Source organism: Antechinus flavipes, chromosome 1, assembly GCF_016432865.1.
Source record: "Antechinus flavipes isolate AdamAnt ecotype Samford, QLD, Australia chromosome 1, AdamAnt_v2, whole genome shotgun sequence".
Taxonomy (NCBI): Eukaryota; Metazoa; Chordata; class Mammalia; order Dasyuromorphia; family Dasyuridae; genus Antechinus; species Antechinus flavipes.
The window spans coordinates 98,681,520-98,698,684 of NC_067398.1; the positions used below are offsets into that span (position 1 = coordinate 98,681,520).

General features: G+C 34.5%; 1 protein-coding gene across 1 annotated transcript in view; it reads left to right on the plus strand.

Moving 5' to 3' along the window:
• Positions 1 to 17,165, plus strand: part of FREM1 (FRAS1 related extracellular matrix 1) — a 122,534-nt gene that overhangs the window by 32,739 nt on the left and 72,630 nt on the right. Inside the window, exons 12-15 of the mRNA XM_051987320.1 lie at positions 1,161 to 1,328; positions 9,178 to 9,386; positions 10,119 to 10,212; positions 13,022 to 13,274. Coding sequence (XP_051843280.1) covers positions 1,161 to 1,328; positions 9,178 to 9,386; positions 10,119 to 10,212; positions 13,022 to 13,274 — 724 coding nt within the window. The remainder of the gene's footprint in view (positions 1 to 1,160; positions 1,329 to 9,177; positions 9,387 to 10,118; positions 10,213 to 13,021; positions 13,275 to 17,165) is intronic.

Genomic DNA, 17,165 nt, shown 5'->3' on the forward strand with positions numbered 1-17,165 from the left:
TATATATAATACCTGTGTTTTCCCTCTGATTTCTCTAGTATCTGTTACAACATCAGTTTACCTAATTTTATGGCCATATCATAATTTTCATCATCATTGTCATCACCATCATCATGAAGATTATTAGCATATATGTAGTGCTTTAAAGTTTGCAAAATTTTAAAATATTATATCATTTACAAACCTGGGTGATAGGTGCCAATTTTGGTCACATTTTAGAGATGAGAAAACTGAGATTTGAGAGATTCAGCAACTTGTCAAGATCACACAGCTAGTAACTCTGCAGTTAAAATTCAGGTCTTCTGATCCTTAAGTGAGTTGTTTCTCTACTATGCTAACTAGATGCAAACATATTTTTAATTTGCTTTCATATCATTTCTTATGCAAGTCATTTTTTTCCTGAAGTAATTGAGATTAAGTGACTTGCCCAGGGTCACACAGACAGGAAGTATTAAGTGTCTGAGGTGGGATTTGAACTCACATCCTCCTGACTACAGGACCAGAATGACTGCACTTTATCCCCTGAGTCATCTAGCTGCTCCAAAAGTCATTTATTGACTCTTGGAGTCAATATACTCTACATACTGCCTTCATGTGCTTTTAGTTTATTATTTATTGTCCTTCAGATCACTTGTGATTTTTCTGAAATCTGAGGTATTTCATGATATATGATAATATAATATTACCAGGAAATCATTGATATTAAAAGAATTAGAATTTCATTGCAGGACACAGTTGGAGTCATTGAAAATGCTGCACAATTTCCAAGTGAGATCCTGCTTACTTTCCTTCTCTTAGTCAACATTAGGCTCCACTAATTTCTTCTCTATAAATAGATGATGAGACACAAATAACCATACATGTATAATGTGAAAATAGAGTAAGAGCAGTGTAAGATGCTCTGTGACTTTCAGATGAGGGAGAGAAGCATTACTAGCATCTCGCTTGTTTTTATTGGTTTTCTTTCCTAATTTGTTTAAAAAAAAAACAACAACAAAGAGACTATTTTAGAGACTTTTAGAGACTATCTCAGAAGAAATTTTAAGATTACATTTGAAAAATACTCTGTAGGCTGTTTAATGCCAACTGCCACAAAAACCTCTGTTTCAATTTCTTGGTCATTACAAACTTGTCTTTCCTTTTGTTAATTGTCTTTGCAGCACGCTGTAAACCACATGAAAGTGGCTTATATGCCACCGATGCAAGACATAGGACCTCATCTCCAGCATGTTCAATTTGTTTTCTCCATCAGTAACCAACATGGAGGCATTTTGCATGGAATTTGCTTTAATATTACTATTCTCCCTGTGGATAATCAGGCTCCTAAGGTAGGTACAAGTTTGAAGTGGAGTAGAAGAGGGACGAGAAGGAAGAGAAGGAAAGAATTAGACTAACGTTTCACATTTCTTTTGATATTTTATTTGGTCTTTTCTTTTGTATTAATTTCAATCTCCCTCAGAGCTATAATTAACCATTGAGCATCCAGGGTAAGATGCATATAAAATCTTTCAAACAAACTTTTGAAAATAAATTAAATGAAGGAGGGTCATAGGAAAACCCCTGGGAAACTAAAGCTCTTGAGGGAGATATTCTGGAAGTGACCTCTGTGGGCAGAGTTCCCATTCGTGGGAATTTGGTGTTAACCTCAATTGCTTCCATCCTGCCAGAGGAATGCAATGTGCTGCCAGTGTCCCTTAAATTTAAGAGCCTTGGGGCAAGCCCCAATTTCCCCAGATCATAGAGTTAGAGCCGGAAGGGACCTTGGAAAGGAGGTAACCTAACTTCATTTTACAGACATGGAAAGTGAATCTCAGTGAAGTTTAGTTGTTCACTCAATTTATAAAAGTTGTAAGCATTAAAAGTGGGATTTGAACTTACCTTTTCTGAGTCCAGAGCTAATGCTTCCCCTTCCCTTAAAATACTCTTTCTCCCTTTAAACAATCTGAGAGCAAGATATAGCACATCTCTCTTCTTCCTATATCTTAAATATAACACAGTAGAAATTCTGAACTGAATTGAAGAAAATGACTTTTTTGTAGATTTTTTTTTGCAATAACATACTTTAAGTGCCATTAATTTAAAATATAGAGAAATTTTTACTTCTCATGTAACTATAATTTAATTATCTAAAAGGTGTAACTTACTAGTTCCCAAAATGTGGAGATATTTTCAAATTTCATCAATACCTCTTTAATTTTATGTTCTCCTGCTTCCTTGTGTCTCACATATTGAACAGTGGAAGGAGATTAAATTATGGGTTTCCTAGCAACCAAAAAGTGCTAATTTGCTTTCACTGCAGGCCAGCAATGCTACCATATAATCTAGATAGGCTTTATAATTTTCCAAAAGCAGCTAAAAATGGATTTATCTTTCCTCATTTTTTTTTATCACCCAGTGTTTAGATAAGTTATAAGGAACATCATTAAAATATGGCTTGCTACCTGTACTTCTTTTATCATTATGATATTGATATTTTTCAAATAAAATTAAATTTTTTTCTATTATCAAGAATGTATTTATTTTCTCCCTCCCACCTCCTGTAATCCACTAGAGAGAATGAGAGAGAGGAGAAAGGAGAGAGAGGAGAAAAAGGAGAAAGAGAGAGAGAGAGAGAGAGATCACATAAGTATAGTCAGGCAAAACATTTCCACATTGGCAATATCAAAAAATAAAATTTCTGTTTTGCATAGTAGTTCCTTCTCTCTCTGTGATTGTGTTTCTGTGTCTGTGTCTCTATGTCTGTCTCTCTCTTTCTCTCTCTAATCCTTCTTTTTCAGTCCCCTGGAATTATTTAATTGATCAGAGTTTTTAAGTCTTTCAAACTGTTCATTTTTATAATATTGATGTTATAGTACACATTGTTTTTCTGGTTTTGCTTACTTTTCCTGGCATCAGTTCATATAGTTCTTTCCATGTATATTTGGAATTTTTTTTAATCCTCCTTTATTTCTTTCTACACAATTGTATTCTGTTATATTGCAAGTCACTGGAAATGAAGAAAAAGGATATATTTTTCACATTTTTAAAATTTCTCCCTCAGAGTTAAGTATATCTTTAGTATCACCATTGTGGGGCTCCCTTTTCCCTTTCATTAAATACAAAAACATTTGAAGCATGATATCTTGATATTGAAGACAAATGAATAGAATCTCCTCTGCTTCTCTGTACAACTAGGAAAAAGGCTAACCATGGAGGTGATATAATATAATGAAAAGGACACTTCATTCAGACTTAGCAGATTTGGCTTCAATCCTAGTTTTTTCACTTATTAATTATGCTTGGGAAAGTGATTTTAATTCTAAGAGCCTCAGTTTCCACATTTGTAAAATGAAGGGGATAGACAAAATTAATCTTTAGGTCTCTCTTTTTTAAAACCTCTAATGGCTTGATGACTCAATGGTCTTAAATTAAGCACTTTATTGTTGTTATTCTGATTGTGTGTAAGACTTTTCTTTCAACATTATTGTCTGCCTCCTTATTCTCTGTTTTAAAGTCCATGCCTACTAGGATGAAACCAGTTTTAACATGTTCAAAAACATTAAATTACATTTTGTTCAGAATGTTCCTGACCATGTAAGGAATCTCTGTCCTTTAAGAAGGTTCATTTCCTGGGGGGAATTTCTAAGTTGAACAGAAAAATGTTGTTAAAGCAGTGCTTAGAAAAACTAGTAATTTGTACAAAATGATTCACATATTCTTCAGTAGAAATATGATAAGAATGGGGAAACTCAATAGAAGATATGGGGAAGTGCTCCTTTTTGGATTGGGATGAAAATAGATAGGAGTTCTTTCAGGTCATAAGATACTTTAAGTTCCAATTGAGTGACTCACTACCTGAGGAAATCATTTAATTTCTCAGAGCCTGAATCTCCTCATAGGTAAGATAGTGATAATAACAGTTTATATTTTAAGCATTTTACATTAACTTTTAATGGTTATAGGGCAATTTTTCTTTTTGCTTTTGATGAAAGGTATTAAAATAATAACTGATTAAATATTACAATGCAGTATGTTTTAAATTTTTCATTCTTTTTTATAGTAACTTAAGTCAATCTGATATATTAAATTAGTTAAAAACAAGAGTTAATAACATAGTGCAAACATTCTTTTTTATAATAAATCATAAAGAAATTTATTTTTAAAAATTCTTTGGTATACAAATAACTTTACCATTTATTAAAGAAAAAAGCAAATTTGCAGGTTAATGGAATAGATGTGCTTTTTTTGCTTTTATTTGATTCTTTATTTTTAATAAAGCTTTTTATTTTCAAAACATATGTACAGATAATTTTTCAACATTGACCCTTGCATAGCCTTATGTTTCAGATTTTTCCATGATAATAACACTTCAGTGACCTTCCTTATAGGCATATTAGGAGAAGAGTGCTTTTTATACATTAAATGTGAATTAAAATTATTAATCAGCTCTGTAGGAATGAAGAAAAGAATGAATAAGGCACTGAGAAGTAAAATTAGCTTAATAAGTTTGAAAAAGGCAGTCCCAAAGATAATTCCCTAAACTGAAAAATATACATAAAAAAAAGCTTTTAACTCAAAACTGGATTGAAGTTCCAATAACCTGTACAAACTCTTTTAAAAAGGGATATGTGTAATAAAGATGAAATATATCCCAGATTCAAAATAACAATAATTGAATGAATAAAATATTAATGAAGGGAAGAAAGAAATAAGCATTTATTAAGTACCTACTATGTACCAGACACCGTGCAAAGTGCTGCACATATTATCCCAATTGACTCTTATAACAACCTTGGGAGGTAGGTGCTACTATTATTATCATTTTGCAATTGAGGGAACTGAGAAGAGATTAAATGACTTGTCCAGGATCACAAAGCTAGTAAGTATCTGAGGTTGGATTTGAACTGAATCTGGCTCAACACTCTATCCATTGTTTGGAGGTATGGATTAAACCTGACTCCCTCTAGAAGTCTCTTTTAACTCTGAGATTCAGTGATTCTGTAGATTGGATCAGACATTTTAATTTTTTTTTTGAAAAATTGCTTTGAAAATATTGATGCTTTAATATTTCAATTTCTATTCTAATAAAATGTTTTAATTTTTATTATAAAATTTGAATAAATAGGGTCATGCTATACTGCTTGGTGACAATGTACCTAAGTGGTAGGTTCCATTTTTAAAAAAGATTGAATCTGAAAACCTAAATTTATGAAGTGATAGCAAAATATTTGAAGGTTACTGAAGCCAGGGTTCTGTTCAAACACATGCTACATTTGTGTATGAGAAGGAACTCTGTTTTTGCTAGCCAACTTCCTCCCCCCTTAAGGGGGAAAGAATTTGGCTGATGATTACTTTTAGTCGTTAGCAACTTAATTGTACTTCACATTTGGAAACAGTTGTTCAGAAATGTATTAATTTCAAGTTACAATGTGAAGGACATTATTATAAATATTTATGATGCATAGTTCCCCTATTGCTTTATTATGTAATTCAATTCAATTCAATTCAACAAACTTTTACTTAACAGCTATTATGTGCAAAGCAATGTGCTATTGTATGTTTTTTACATGTCAAATAGAAAAAGCTGTTTTTAGATTCATTTTTAACAATCAGGATTTATTTAAAGCTTATTGTAAGTATAATAAGATATGTACAGCAGGGTAGTCTTTTTTTTAAATCCAGATTTGGGATTTTATCTATATAGAGCCCTCTGTTAAGAAGAGCCCTCTTCTCCTATCTACCACATGGAGTGGTAGGGAGGGGCTGGAAGCCCTGGGATATTTTGATCATCTGGGGTTACATAGCCAGCAGGTTTCAGAAGCTAACCTTGAACCCAAATTTTCTGAGTTCCAAAACCAGCTCTTTTTCCTCTATTTCTTCTTCCCATTTTAATTATTTTGTTTTAATAGAAAGGACTCTGTAGTGTTCCTTTTGCTTATCTTCTTGTCTTCAGTGTCCTAAAGACTCTCACTCTGCACTCAAAGTGTAGTCCAAAGAATTGTTGGGGTCTCTGAAATCTTTTCAAAGGGTCTAAAAATTCAAAATTATTTTTTATTTCTAATATAGTAAATAGCTATAAATATTTCTAATATGTTATATTAATATATGTAATCGAATCTATATATCTATAAATCTAATATAAATAAAAATTTCTAATATAGTAAATAGCTATAAATATAATCCATGTGAACAAAAACTCTTTGAACAGATCCTCAATAGTTTTTTTTAACAACATGAAGAAATTGAGAACAAAGGTTGAGAACCACTGCCTTAGTGTCTAGTCCTCAGAAAAAGTGAGGCAAGATAGAGATTAGAGAATTTTTAATATTTTATTTGGATTTCTGAGAGGGAGAGATTTTCTGGGACCAAAGGATCCATTTGGGTCTCAGGACTGATGTCTTAAAGCATTCAGCATCAATATTATCATTGAATGTGAGATTCCAATTATATATGGCTCCAAGATTGGGGAGAAAAAGATATGTGACCTTGGGTAAATCACTTCACTGTATCTGGTGGAAATATAAAGAAGGCATAGAAGTCCTTTCACAAAGCTTAGGCAATTCTCTAAGACTATAAGTTGCAAAATAATATTGATAGATTTTGACAGATAAAAGTGCCCTCACTGGGAATTCTGCATACTATTAAAATTTTAAAAAGGAAGAAAAACATTTCTTTAACAAAATGCACATTTATAGATATACAACTGACTGGAAAGTATAGAAAATATAAGTTTTCCTTCAATAAGGGGTCTGCCTCCTAGGTATACATTAAGATCATACTTGACAGATGTGATAAAGGAGAACATTTTTTGGGAAGTCCTCTGATTATCAAAAGTCAAAAGCCAAGAAGATATGCTGACCTTTACTGTTATTTGCTGTTATCCTCATCGGCCTCATGATTATAGTCATGATTGTTTCATCATCATCACTGGCACTTACGTCACATTTAAAATTTATGAAGTTTTTTACAAATATTATCTCATTTGTTCTCACAATTACTCTGGGAGTTAGGGCTATTATTATTCTCCATTTTACAGATGAGGAAAATGAAATAAGCACAAGTTAAATGACTAGTAAGTGTTGGGACTGGATTTGAACTCAATTCTTCCCTCTTCAAATCCATGGATTTCTCGACTTTTCTCTCTAATTGCCTCATAAACCATATCTATCACAGAGACTCAAAGGGAAGGGATTCCCTACTGAGGGTAAGGTATTTCACATGTTACTGATAGCAGATAGTATCATACTGCTGGTTTCATCAAGCCTGAGAACACAGAGTCTCCTAATGAGAGCCATCAACATTCAAAAGAATTCAACTTAATAATACATACAGGCAAAAACAAGTGGTTGATACATTGCTATTGCTTAAAATATGATGTCAGGAAGCTAGGTAGTGTAGTAAACTGAGTGTCAGGACTGGAGTTGGGAATATCTAAGTTCAAATGTGATCTCAAATACTTATTAGCTGTGTGACCATGGGGAAGTCACTAAATCCTGTTTGCCTCAGTTTCCTCACCTGTAAAATGAACTGGAAAAGGAAATGACAAAACAGTTTAGTATTTTTGGCAAGAAAACATCAAATTGGGTCACAAAAAGTCAGATACAATTTAAAAATGACTGAACAACAACAAAACAATTGAATGGTTAGGTCATTGAGCTGATTCACAGTACATATCTCAAGTAGGTCCTAAGAGGAAAGAGACAATTAGCTTGGGTTAGAATTGGATAAGAGAAAAGCTATCCATTTATTTGGGACACTGTATAGCTCTTTCAATGATCTCAAACTTTTGAGTTGTTTTTTTTTTATTGGACCTCACTTACACCCAATTCAATAAAGTATTTTTTAAACCTTTACCTCACTTTCTACTTTTACTCTCTATTGTCCCTGATGCATATACTTTTTTTTTGTTTTTCTGAGTTTTAATTTTTAATTTTTTTATCTTTTGAATTTAATAGAAAATAGAAAGACAGGAAAGAAAAATAAAACAAAACAAAATAAAGCAGATTATTATGTGCCCAGCAGATGGTCAGGGAGGATTCAAAATAAAACAATATTTCCAGTTCAAGAGCTGATATATAATAATAAAATAAATTACATTCATGAGTTCTTTACTTCCTTGTGGGTTGTTCTTTTGTTGAAAAGTGCGGTACACTTTTTTTTTTTTTTACTTTGCTCTTTTTCTTTTTTTTTTTTTTAACCCTTTTCATCCCCTCACCTGTCCAAGCAGGCTATAGTTAAGCACAACTGTATTTAATAAATACACACACACACACACACACTCATATATAGATGCTCACATACCTAGACCAACATGATGCATATTCTTTTAAACCATTGTTCAGAATAGCATGTCTTAAACGTCGAAATGATTAGATCATTTATATCCTGAAAAAAATAATTCTCTCTTTGAGTGCATTTTAAATTCCTTTGCTTAGTATTCAAGACTTTTACTATCTGACACAATCCTAATTTTTCAGACTTATCTCATATTACTCTCCAATATATATTCTATGCTCCTAAAAACTAACTTCTCATTTACCTCTGAATACATCTTAACTTCAAGTCTATATTCACTTTATTTTCTCTTTTGAAGTATTCTCCATTTTCACCTATCGGACTCCTACACTTTTTTAAAATCAAATTTAAATGCTACATACTCCATGAAATCTTCACTTGTTATGTAGATCCCTAGAGTAGTGCCATTGATATTAAGGAGGAAAAATTGATATTAGAATTGTTGCACAGAGTGGAATAAATAGAATGTAGTAACTGAATGACTATAAGGAATGAGGGAGAGGAAAAACTCAACAATAATCTCAAAGTTTGGAACAAGGGAGAATAAGTGAATGACCTGCTCACTGATAGAAACAGAAAAGGGGAATCAGATTTGGGGAGGAAGGGAGTAAACTTGTTTTGGAACACATTGACTTTGAGGTATCTTGTGGGACATCCAGGTGAAGTTGTTCCCAAAAGGAGGGGAATAAAAGTGTTAGTTGGAGGTATGGGCCTGAATTGAGCTCTCCAAGGATAAGAGAGTGTAGAGAGAGAGAGAGAAGAGGAGAGGCCAAGGAAAAAATCCACGAGGAAAAGGAGAACTTGAATTTATTATGATTTGAGGGGATTTATTATTTATTGGAGATTGGTCTCTCGTGAGATGTTTTCTATCACAAAGAGCTTTGAATGCTTCCTTCTTTCTAGGTATTCACCAACTCACTGCAAGTTGATGAGGGAGGTCAGAGTATCATTACTACAGAGCACATTCTGATTTCAGACATGGATACGAAGCAGGACAAACTCAGGCTGTCCCTCAAGAGATTGCCACTGCACGGAAGGCTGGAACTGGACGGTTTTTCTCTAAACCAGGCAGATGAGTTTTCATGGCAAGACCTGCAGGCATTAAAAGTTAGGTTAGAAAAGTTTAATTTTTTCTTTTCAGTATATGATTGAGCAAGGATTTAGTGACAGAGTGATTTAGAGGTCCATGGATCAGTGAATTAATAAGTGTAATTAGATGGGGTAAAATATATTTTTCAATTGACATGATTTCCTTTATAATCTTATAGACTTTATTTTATTCACTTAAAAACACTATTCTGACAAGGGGTTCATAAGAGTCACCATATTGCTAAAGTCATCCATAATACATAAATAATACTTAAACTGGGTGAAGGTCAAATAAATAAGTAAAGTAATGTTTGTTTCAATCTGTGAAAGCAGAGGGAACTATTTACTATTCTGAAAGATAGCTTTTCTATTAGGATGTAGGGAATTTTTACTTATTTCAACCTCAGTATAAGCTTTATGCCTCAAAAAATTTGATTCTTACTATTTGATTATATCTAGTAGAAAAGATATTATGTGGATTTTGGGGGGAAGAATAGAGGGACCATAAGAAATCAATAAACAATAAACATATAAGTTTATAACTACTATATTAGATTGCATTTATATTCATCATGACTGAAACTGATTCTATGAAATGTTTGAAAATCACCACTGTGGAGTCTGGAAGATGCTCCATAATGACTCAGTTTTCTTACAATGAAAATGCACAAAACAAAGAAGGGAGATTGAGCTAAGCTTCTCCATACATAGTTCTTTGAGTCATTACTAATCACTAAGGAATACAATTCCCTCAGATATCACCATGATGGATCCGAGGTTCTTCATGACAACATATTCTTTGAGGCAACAGACGGAGCAAATTCTGCAGAATTTGTCCTTCAGATCAAGGTTAGTGTGATGTTCCCTTTCTGTATTGTGTTGAAATCTGATTCTAAAAGCTTTCAGAACTATAAGTCAAGAGTTGAAAGGGATGTTAGAAGCATGTAATCCAACTTCCTCTTTTTACAACTAGGAAACTGAGTCTTGATATAGGCAGACAACTTGTTTAAGGTCACACAGGTGGCAAGCATCACACATGGGATTTGATAACTCTGTCCTAGCTGCCTTCAATCATTGCTTTTTTTCTTTTTCTTTTTTTTTCTTTTCATTTTTACCATATAACAGGTATTTGTGATGAGAATGTTTTTTATCAAAGTTAAGTAGTAAGGTGAGTGGGCTATTATCATTGCTGAAGATATTGGACCAAAGGATGAAAGAATTTTTGTTTTTTTCCCACAGTAGATATTTAATAAATGCTTATTAACTTGATTTGATATTGTAGGAAGGGTTGAGTCAGCTACTCTTCTCCTGTGAATGGGCTTCATTATATTCCTGTAAGTAGCCATTCTAATTGAGTCAAGTTTTACTTTCTTTTAAGCTTTACTTTTTTAGATTCTCTAAGTATAACTGAATTTGAGGTTCTGTCTCCATAACTGATGACTGGGTAGCATTTCAGTGACAGAAATGAGTGTTGTTTTCACTGACAGTCTTTCTCAATTGGGGAGGGAGGAATGAAGGAGAAAAGAGGGAGAGAATTCTCTTTGAAAGGCAAATTTCAGGAAAAAAACCTACTTCTATCACATCGATCTTATTGCTGACAATATGCAAGAAGGGTAGTTTAAGAAATAATCTGCTCATTGTTATTCTTTAAACAAAAGCTTATGCTCTTGAAAGCTATTCAGAGGTGAAGCCATATTTTAAAAAGTATTTATGATTTTCCAAAAAGAAGGAATGTTCTTAATTCTCTTGCCTCTGGACTTTATTATCCTTTTGAAAATTGAAGTTCTCTCTCTTTTTTTTAGAATACCACAAGATGGTCAACATTGATTTATTAGTGAAAAAAGTTTCCTTAGCCAGGATAGAGAACAATAGAGGAAATGGAATGAATTTACTCAGAGTATTTGGAGTAAGATACCTTTTCCATGCAAACCAGATTTATATATTACATTTACAAATGGCTGTGTGGATATACAAATATATGTGTATATCCATACATATATATATACACAGAGAAAACACCAATTGTTGTTAAAGTTATTGTGCCACAAGACTTATAAGATTTTAAACTTTGAGTCTGAATACCTTTCAGCGGCCATGTACATTACATTTAATAGTATCTTCAGGGTCAGACAGGTAATAATCATCAGGGGGAGATTTCTTCTCAGATTCTCTGATTCCAAAGCTAATGCTCTAACTGGAAACAACAGTATGACTGTACTTATTTTTAGCAGAATTATTAGCCTTTTATCTATTGAAGACCATGACATTATAGTTGATGAAGCTACACCCAGTCAAGTTAATGAGCACTTATTAAGCACTTACTATATATAAGGTATTGTACCAAGGAATATAAAGAAAAGCAAAAGCAATTCTCTCAAGGATCTCATAATGTAATGGGAAAATCAGCAATATACACATAAGACAAATTGGAAGTAATCTCAGATGGAACTGACATTAAAGCAACACCATATTCAACAGAGATAAGAAATTGGATTGTGGGGAGTTCTAGTTATAGAAGCCAAAACTATCTATTTTCTAACTCCCCACCTAGAATATTAGAGTAGAAACATAGCCATAGGTCAGCTTCATGACTGTAGCGATAGCATATGAGAAGTATTGAGTATGAGCCTGTGAGGGACATTATAGTTATTGTTATTTGAGGAATTTTAGGGAATCTTTTTTCCCCCTCAGATTTCTACATGATAATTGATGTCATGTGGGTAAATGTGTTTTGTGATTATGGGCATGTCACTGCTTCTCAGTGCTCCAGACTGATCTGCATAAAGGGAGGAAATTTTCACACCAGAATTTCCTTACACCAAGAAAATCACAAGTCTATATACCAACTAGGAAATCATCAAGCCAGTCAAGCCATACATGAGATTAGACCTTCTGGAAGATTTCTCATCCTTTTTCTCTCATCAGATGGCAGAGGAGGTTCTCTGGATGTTAGAACTGGAAGGGACCTTAAGCATAGATGATGACACTCAAATTAAATGTCTTGCCAACATTACCCAAGTAGTATGTAGCAGAGGTGGGTTTTTAATTGAGCTCTCTGACTCCCCACATCCCGTGCCCTTTCTGGCATTCTTGTCTCTTGTCTCTCAAACTTGAGTTTGGACTGATTTCATGCATCATTCATTTCAAGCTCAACTCAAAATTTCTGGAACTTATGCCACTTGTGGCCACTTTTGGGTCCAGAACATCTTCCATGGGCCTGGAGGAAGGCATCATAGTCACCAAGCCACTTGCGCTAAAAGTAACTTCGATGAGTAAATGTAAATGAGTCAGAACACATGGATTAGATTTCCCTTGGAATATGTGTAAGTTTAACAATGAAGGAGAAGGGAGCTTTATATTTTGCCAGCTCTGGAACAATTGAAGTACAGTGTGAGAGGGTTTGGCTGGGCCCAAAATGATAACTGTACTCATCCTCCCCCATTTAAAATGTCCCCCACATGGGTCATTTTTTGCAAAATGGCGCATATGAGGATTGTTAAAAGATGCAGACTGCTTGGCCAATTTCCATGCCTATTGTTTCATGTGTCTAGAAGATTGAAAACCACTGTTTCTCCCTCTGTGAGCCATGGATTACCAATTAGGCAATTTGTCATTTTTTCTTTTTTTTCTGGAAGCCAACAATTCCTTTTTTGCTTAGGTTTTACCTGTAAATGATGAGCCCCCTGTCCTGAAGGCTGACCTCATTCCCATAATTCATTGTGCCGAGGGAGAGGAAGTAGTCATTACTTCGGAACACGTTTGTGCCTCTGACACGGACAGCGATGACGCCAGGCTGATGTTCATGATCACACGCCAGCCTCACCATGGAATCGTGAGGAAATCTGGGATCACCGTGGACCAATTCACCCAGGGAGACATTGATGCTGGAATTGTAACCTACAAACACACAAGTAAATGACGCTCATGGTAAAGATGGGAGTGGGAGGCGGAGCAGGATGCAGAAAAGCAAAGGTGGAAGACTGGAAATGTTCCACTTCTGTCACCCTGACATTCCCCTGAGGGCTCCAGTGACCTTGGTATCCCTCCTTCTTCCTTGTAAAGGAAAAACCCATGGCTTATCTTCAGACACTATGAACACACAATTTGTTCCAGCTGATTGTTCAACCTGAAAGTAGGCTTTAAAAACTAAAAGAGTGGATTACCTGGAGGTCAAGGAATGCAATGAGAAAATTCCATTGTCCGGGCCACCAAAATGGCTCCACAGGATCCCTGTTAATTTCCCGCTACAGCCTTTGTATTATGGGTATGGAGGGATGGAATTGAGGTCTCAAGAAATGCTAATAATAATAGGTATAGTTCAATGAACTATTATATAAATACTTTAACTGAGATCCATGAAAGAATCTCTTCAGGGAGAAAAACATATAAAAGTCCTTAAAATGTGTTGCTTAGAACTGAACAAAATACTAACAGATCTGATTGAACCTAAAGAGAGAATACACAGAACTATCACCTTATTAACCCTGGGCATCATGTACCTTTACATGCAGCCTAATGCTGCATATCATACTGTTGTCTCATCTTGAGTTTGCAGTCCTCACTAACATCCCAGATGTTTTTCAGCTCAATTCCTGTGTAGACTTTCCTTCAGAAGACTATTTTGTAATAGCCAATGTTGTGGTACTTTGAAAAGAATATTGTCTTTGGAGTTAGTGAATCCAAGTTCAAATCCCCCCCCCTTAGAAGTTTATGTAACTGATCATTTGAGCCTCAGCAATCTAGAATCTATAACAAGGGAAAATTTTTTTTTGGGGGGGGGGAATTCATGAATTTGTATATATGTATGTATGACTAGGAATGGTTCATGGATAATTCTAGGAAGAAAGGAGAGAGGGGGACAGATGTGTTCTCCATCTTGAGGGAGAGAAACATATGGAGTCATTTGTCTCTTCCCCAGAGCCTGTATCCTGAAAAATAATGGGAAAATGACTATGGAGAAGTTTTTTGTGTTAAAAAAGATGAATTAGGATATAACAAGGAGAGACTGAATAGAACTCTGAATGGGGAAATAGGAACTGAGCAAAATAGTGAAAGTATAACAGCCACAGATGCATCTAACTGCATGGAACAAGAAAATCTTCCTAGTTGTGTCCTAAAGAGGGAGTAGTACACTGTATCTTCCCCTAAATGTGGCCACCGGGGGCAAAAGGAGTGCCATCTTTGAGGATTGACCACCCAACTGGATTTAATCCATAATTTAGTCCATATTTACACTGCCAAGAAGTGTCTCTACAGTGATGGATTCTCACAGCCATTTGAGATATAGCCACTATAAAGAAAACACATTATTCCCCTCAAAATGGAAAACACAGTCATTTCTCTGGAAATTGCACTCTTCTCTTTTCCTTTCTTCCCAGAATTCTCCATGAATCAGGTATGTATACATTCATGGAATCTCTAGATTTTGCCTCACATATCCCTTATCATGTATTGTGGGGATACTATGCTCTGAAAAGCAAATTACACTCACAATCTATGTGATTTAGGCAAATCACTTTTAATATAAAATGAGGCATTCTAGAAGATTTCCGCTGAGGTCATTCCAGTCCTGAGTCTGTGAACTAAAAATCCATTATCATGTAAAAATTTTTGGATTAGAGTTCTGCTTTCTATCTTTTCCTAATAATGAAACTTAGTAAATTTTTCATTAGGTTGCTTCTCTTTGGTACCCTTGGCCAAGGGACATATTCCATTTGTCTACTATTCTTGATGTGGAATAGAGTAGCTGAGTTCACAGCATTTTTTCTAATTTCCATATTTTCTGTTTTATTAGATTGATAGAAAAATGACCCAAGAAAGAAAATTTTTTGCAGGATTGTATATGGATATCCAGTTTGTTCAGAGTCACCTTAATGGTGCTTGAAGAGCAAAGCCTAGTATTTCAGGGCCTCTACTATGTGTAGCTTGCCATACATAGGGAGGCTACAACAAATTAGGTTAGATGGTACAATTCCCCATCCAATTTGGCCTGCCTTACTTCAAGTGTTTGGTATTATCAAACAAATGAAAGATAGAATTCAAAGTGTATTCTTGCATTTAAAATTCAGGTTTGCTATGTACCATTTGTACAGTATTTTGAATTTAGAGGGAAAGACAATTACATTGGCTGACTTTTTAGGCTGGGCATGTAAGAGTGAAAGGGTAGCTTTGGGGGGAGGATGTCATCCTTAACTTTCCTAGATTCCAGTTTCCTCAATTATAAAATAAAAGGATTGGACTAGATGCTCTCTGAAGCTTCTTCTAATTCTAAAGTGAAGTGACTTGCCCAAGATGGCAGACAATAAGGGTCAGAGAGTAGATTTTGAATCTAACTCTTCTGATTCCAAGCTATGTGCTTTTCCCAAGGCTTCTTGGGATGCTAAAATCTAAGAAATTGAGATAGGTGGGAAATGAGTTGCAAAACTGAAGAGATGATATTAGAGAGACTAGGCAAGAATGTCTCTTCCTCTAGCCTGGTAGAGACTGGAGAATTATCTATACTCGACTACATATAATATACTTTCTAGTAACAAATTACTTGTGTCTTTTAGATAGCCTCTTACCCTTGTATAGGACTGGATAAATAGCATTGTAGAGTCCCAGAATGTAAGAGCTAGAAGAGCCTGTGGAGATTATCCTGTCTACTAATTTCACATTCTTACCATTATAACTCTCCTTTTTCAAAGTTCTTTATCACTCACTAAAGAGTCTTTCATAGCATTTCCTGATGATAGACAAGCTCTAATTTCCAAAATTACCCTTTATCTTATATCAGTTACATTTTAAATGGTTGTCTTCCTTTCCAGGGAGGTACTCTGGGCCTCCTGCAGAGATCCAGGAAGCACTTCAGTTTTATCTGCAGCATGACAGGCTGTTTCTTAGGCTAATTTCCTTTCACAGATGGCTTAGCTCATTCATTTTATGGGGATTTTTTGCCTTCAGGTTTCAAGGGTGATATTTTCTAACCTTATCACTGAATTCTAGACATGTCTCCTTGTTTGGATTCTGAAAATCCACAAACACTGGATATGCAACCAGAAGATAAAATTTGATTACTGGGCCTAGTACTTATAGTGTGGTTTTAAATTATATACCCTCTCAGCTGAAGTTTTCTTATGAAAAATAAGAGTCAGAAACAAATTTCTCTAAAATCTCTTCTGATTTTAAATCTGTGATCTCATTGATTACAGAATGAAGGATAAAAGAAACTAGGACTTGAAACTTTGAAGGGTCATATGATTTAGCATTCTACCTCCAGGAAGGCAAGTATATAAATTACTGGAGACTTATATTCTTGGTAGAAGATTCTTCAATATTTTCAGGGTTCAGTCACTTTAAAGAATCTAAGACATTCTTTTTGTATAACCAAATTCCTTTAATTCAAGTTAAAGCCACATATAAAGAGACTACTAATAAGCATCTTATTCTGTATATTTTTTCTTAAACTTGAAGACACATCTTAAAACCCAATACCAACTCAATTTTTCCTTACAGGCCTATTTTCCAACCATCCAGTTATTCTGGTTGTCATTTTCTACAATTTCTAGTGTTTTATATGCTTTATAAAATAGGAAAATCAATGCCAGATGTGACTCCAAGGTTCTGTTTTATTTGACCTAGCCTGGAGATAACTTCCCAGATCTTTTGTGCCATATACTAGTCAGTGATCTCAGATTAATTCTTGCCTTCTTCATCTTTTCTAAGTGGTGTGAGCATGAATGAAAGTATACTTACATAGCAAATTAAAATCCCTTATTAAGACAAGACAATATTCAATTCATAAATGCATTGTCCATTGTTAG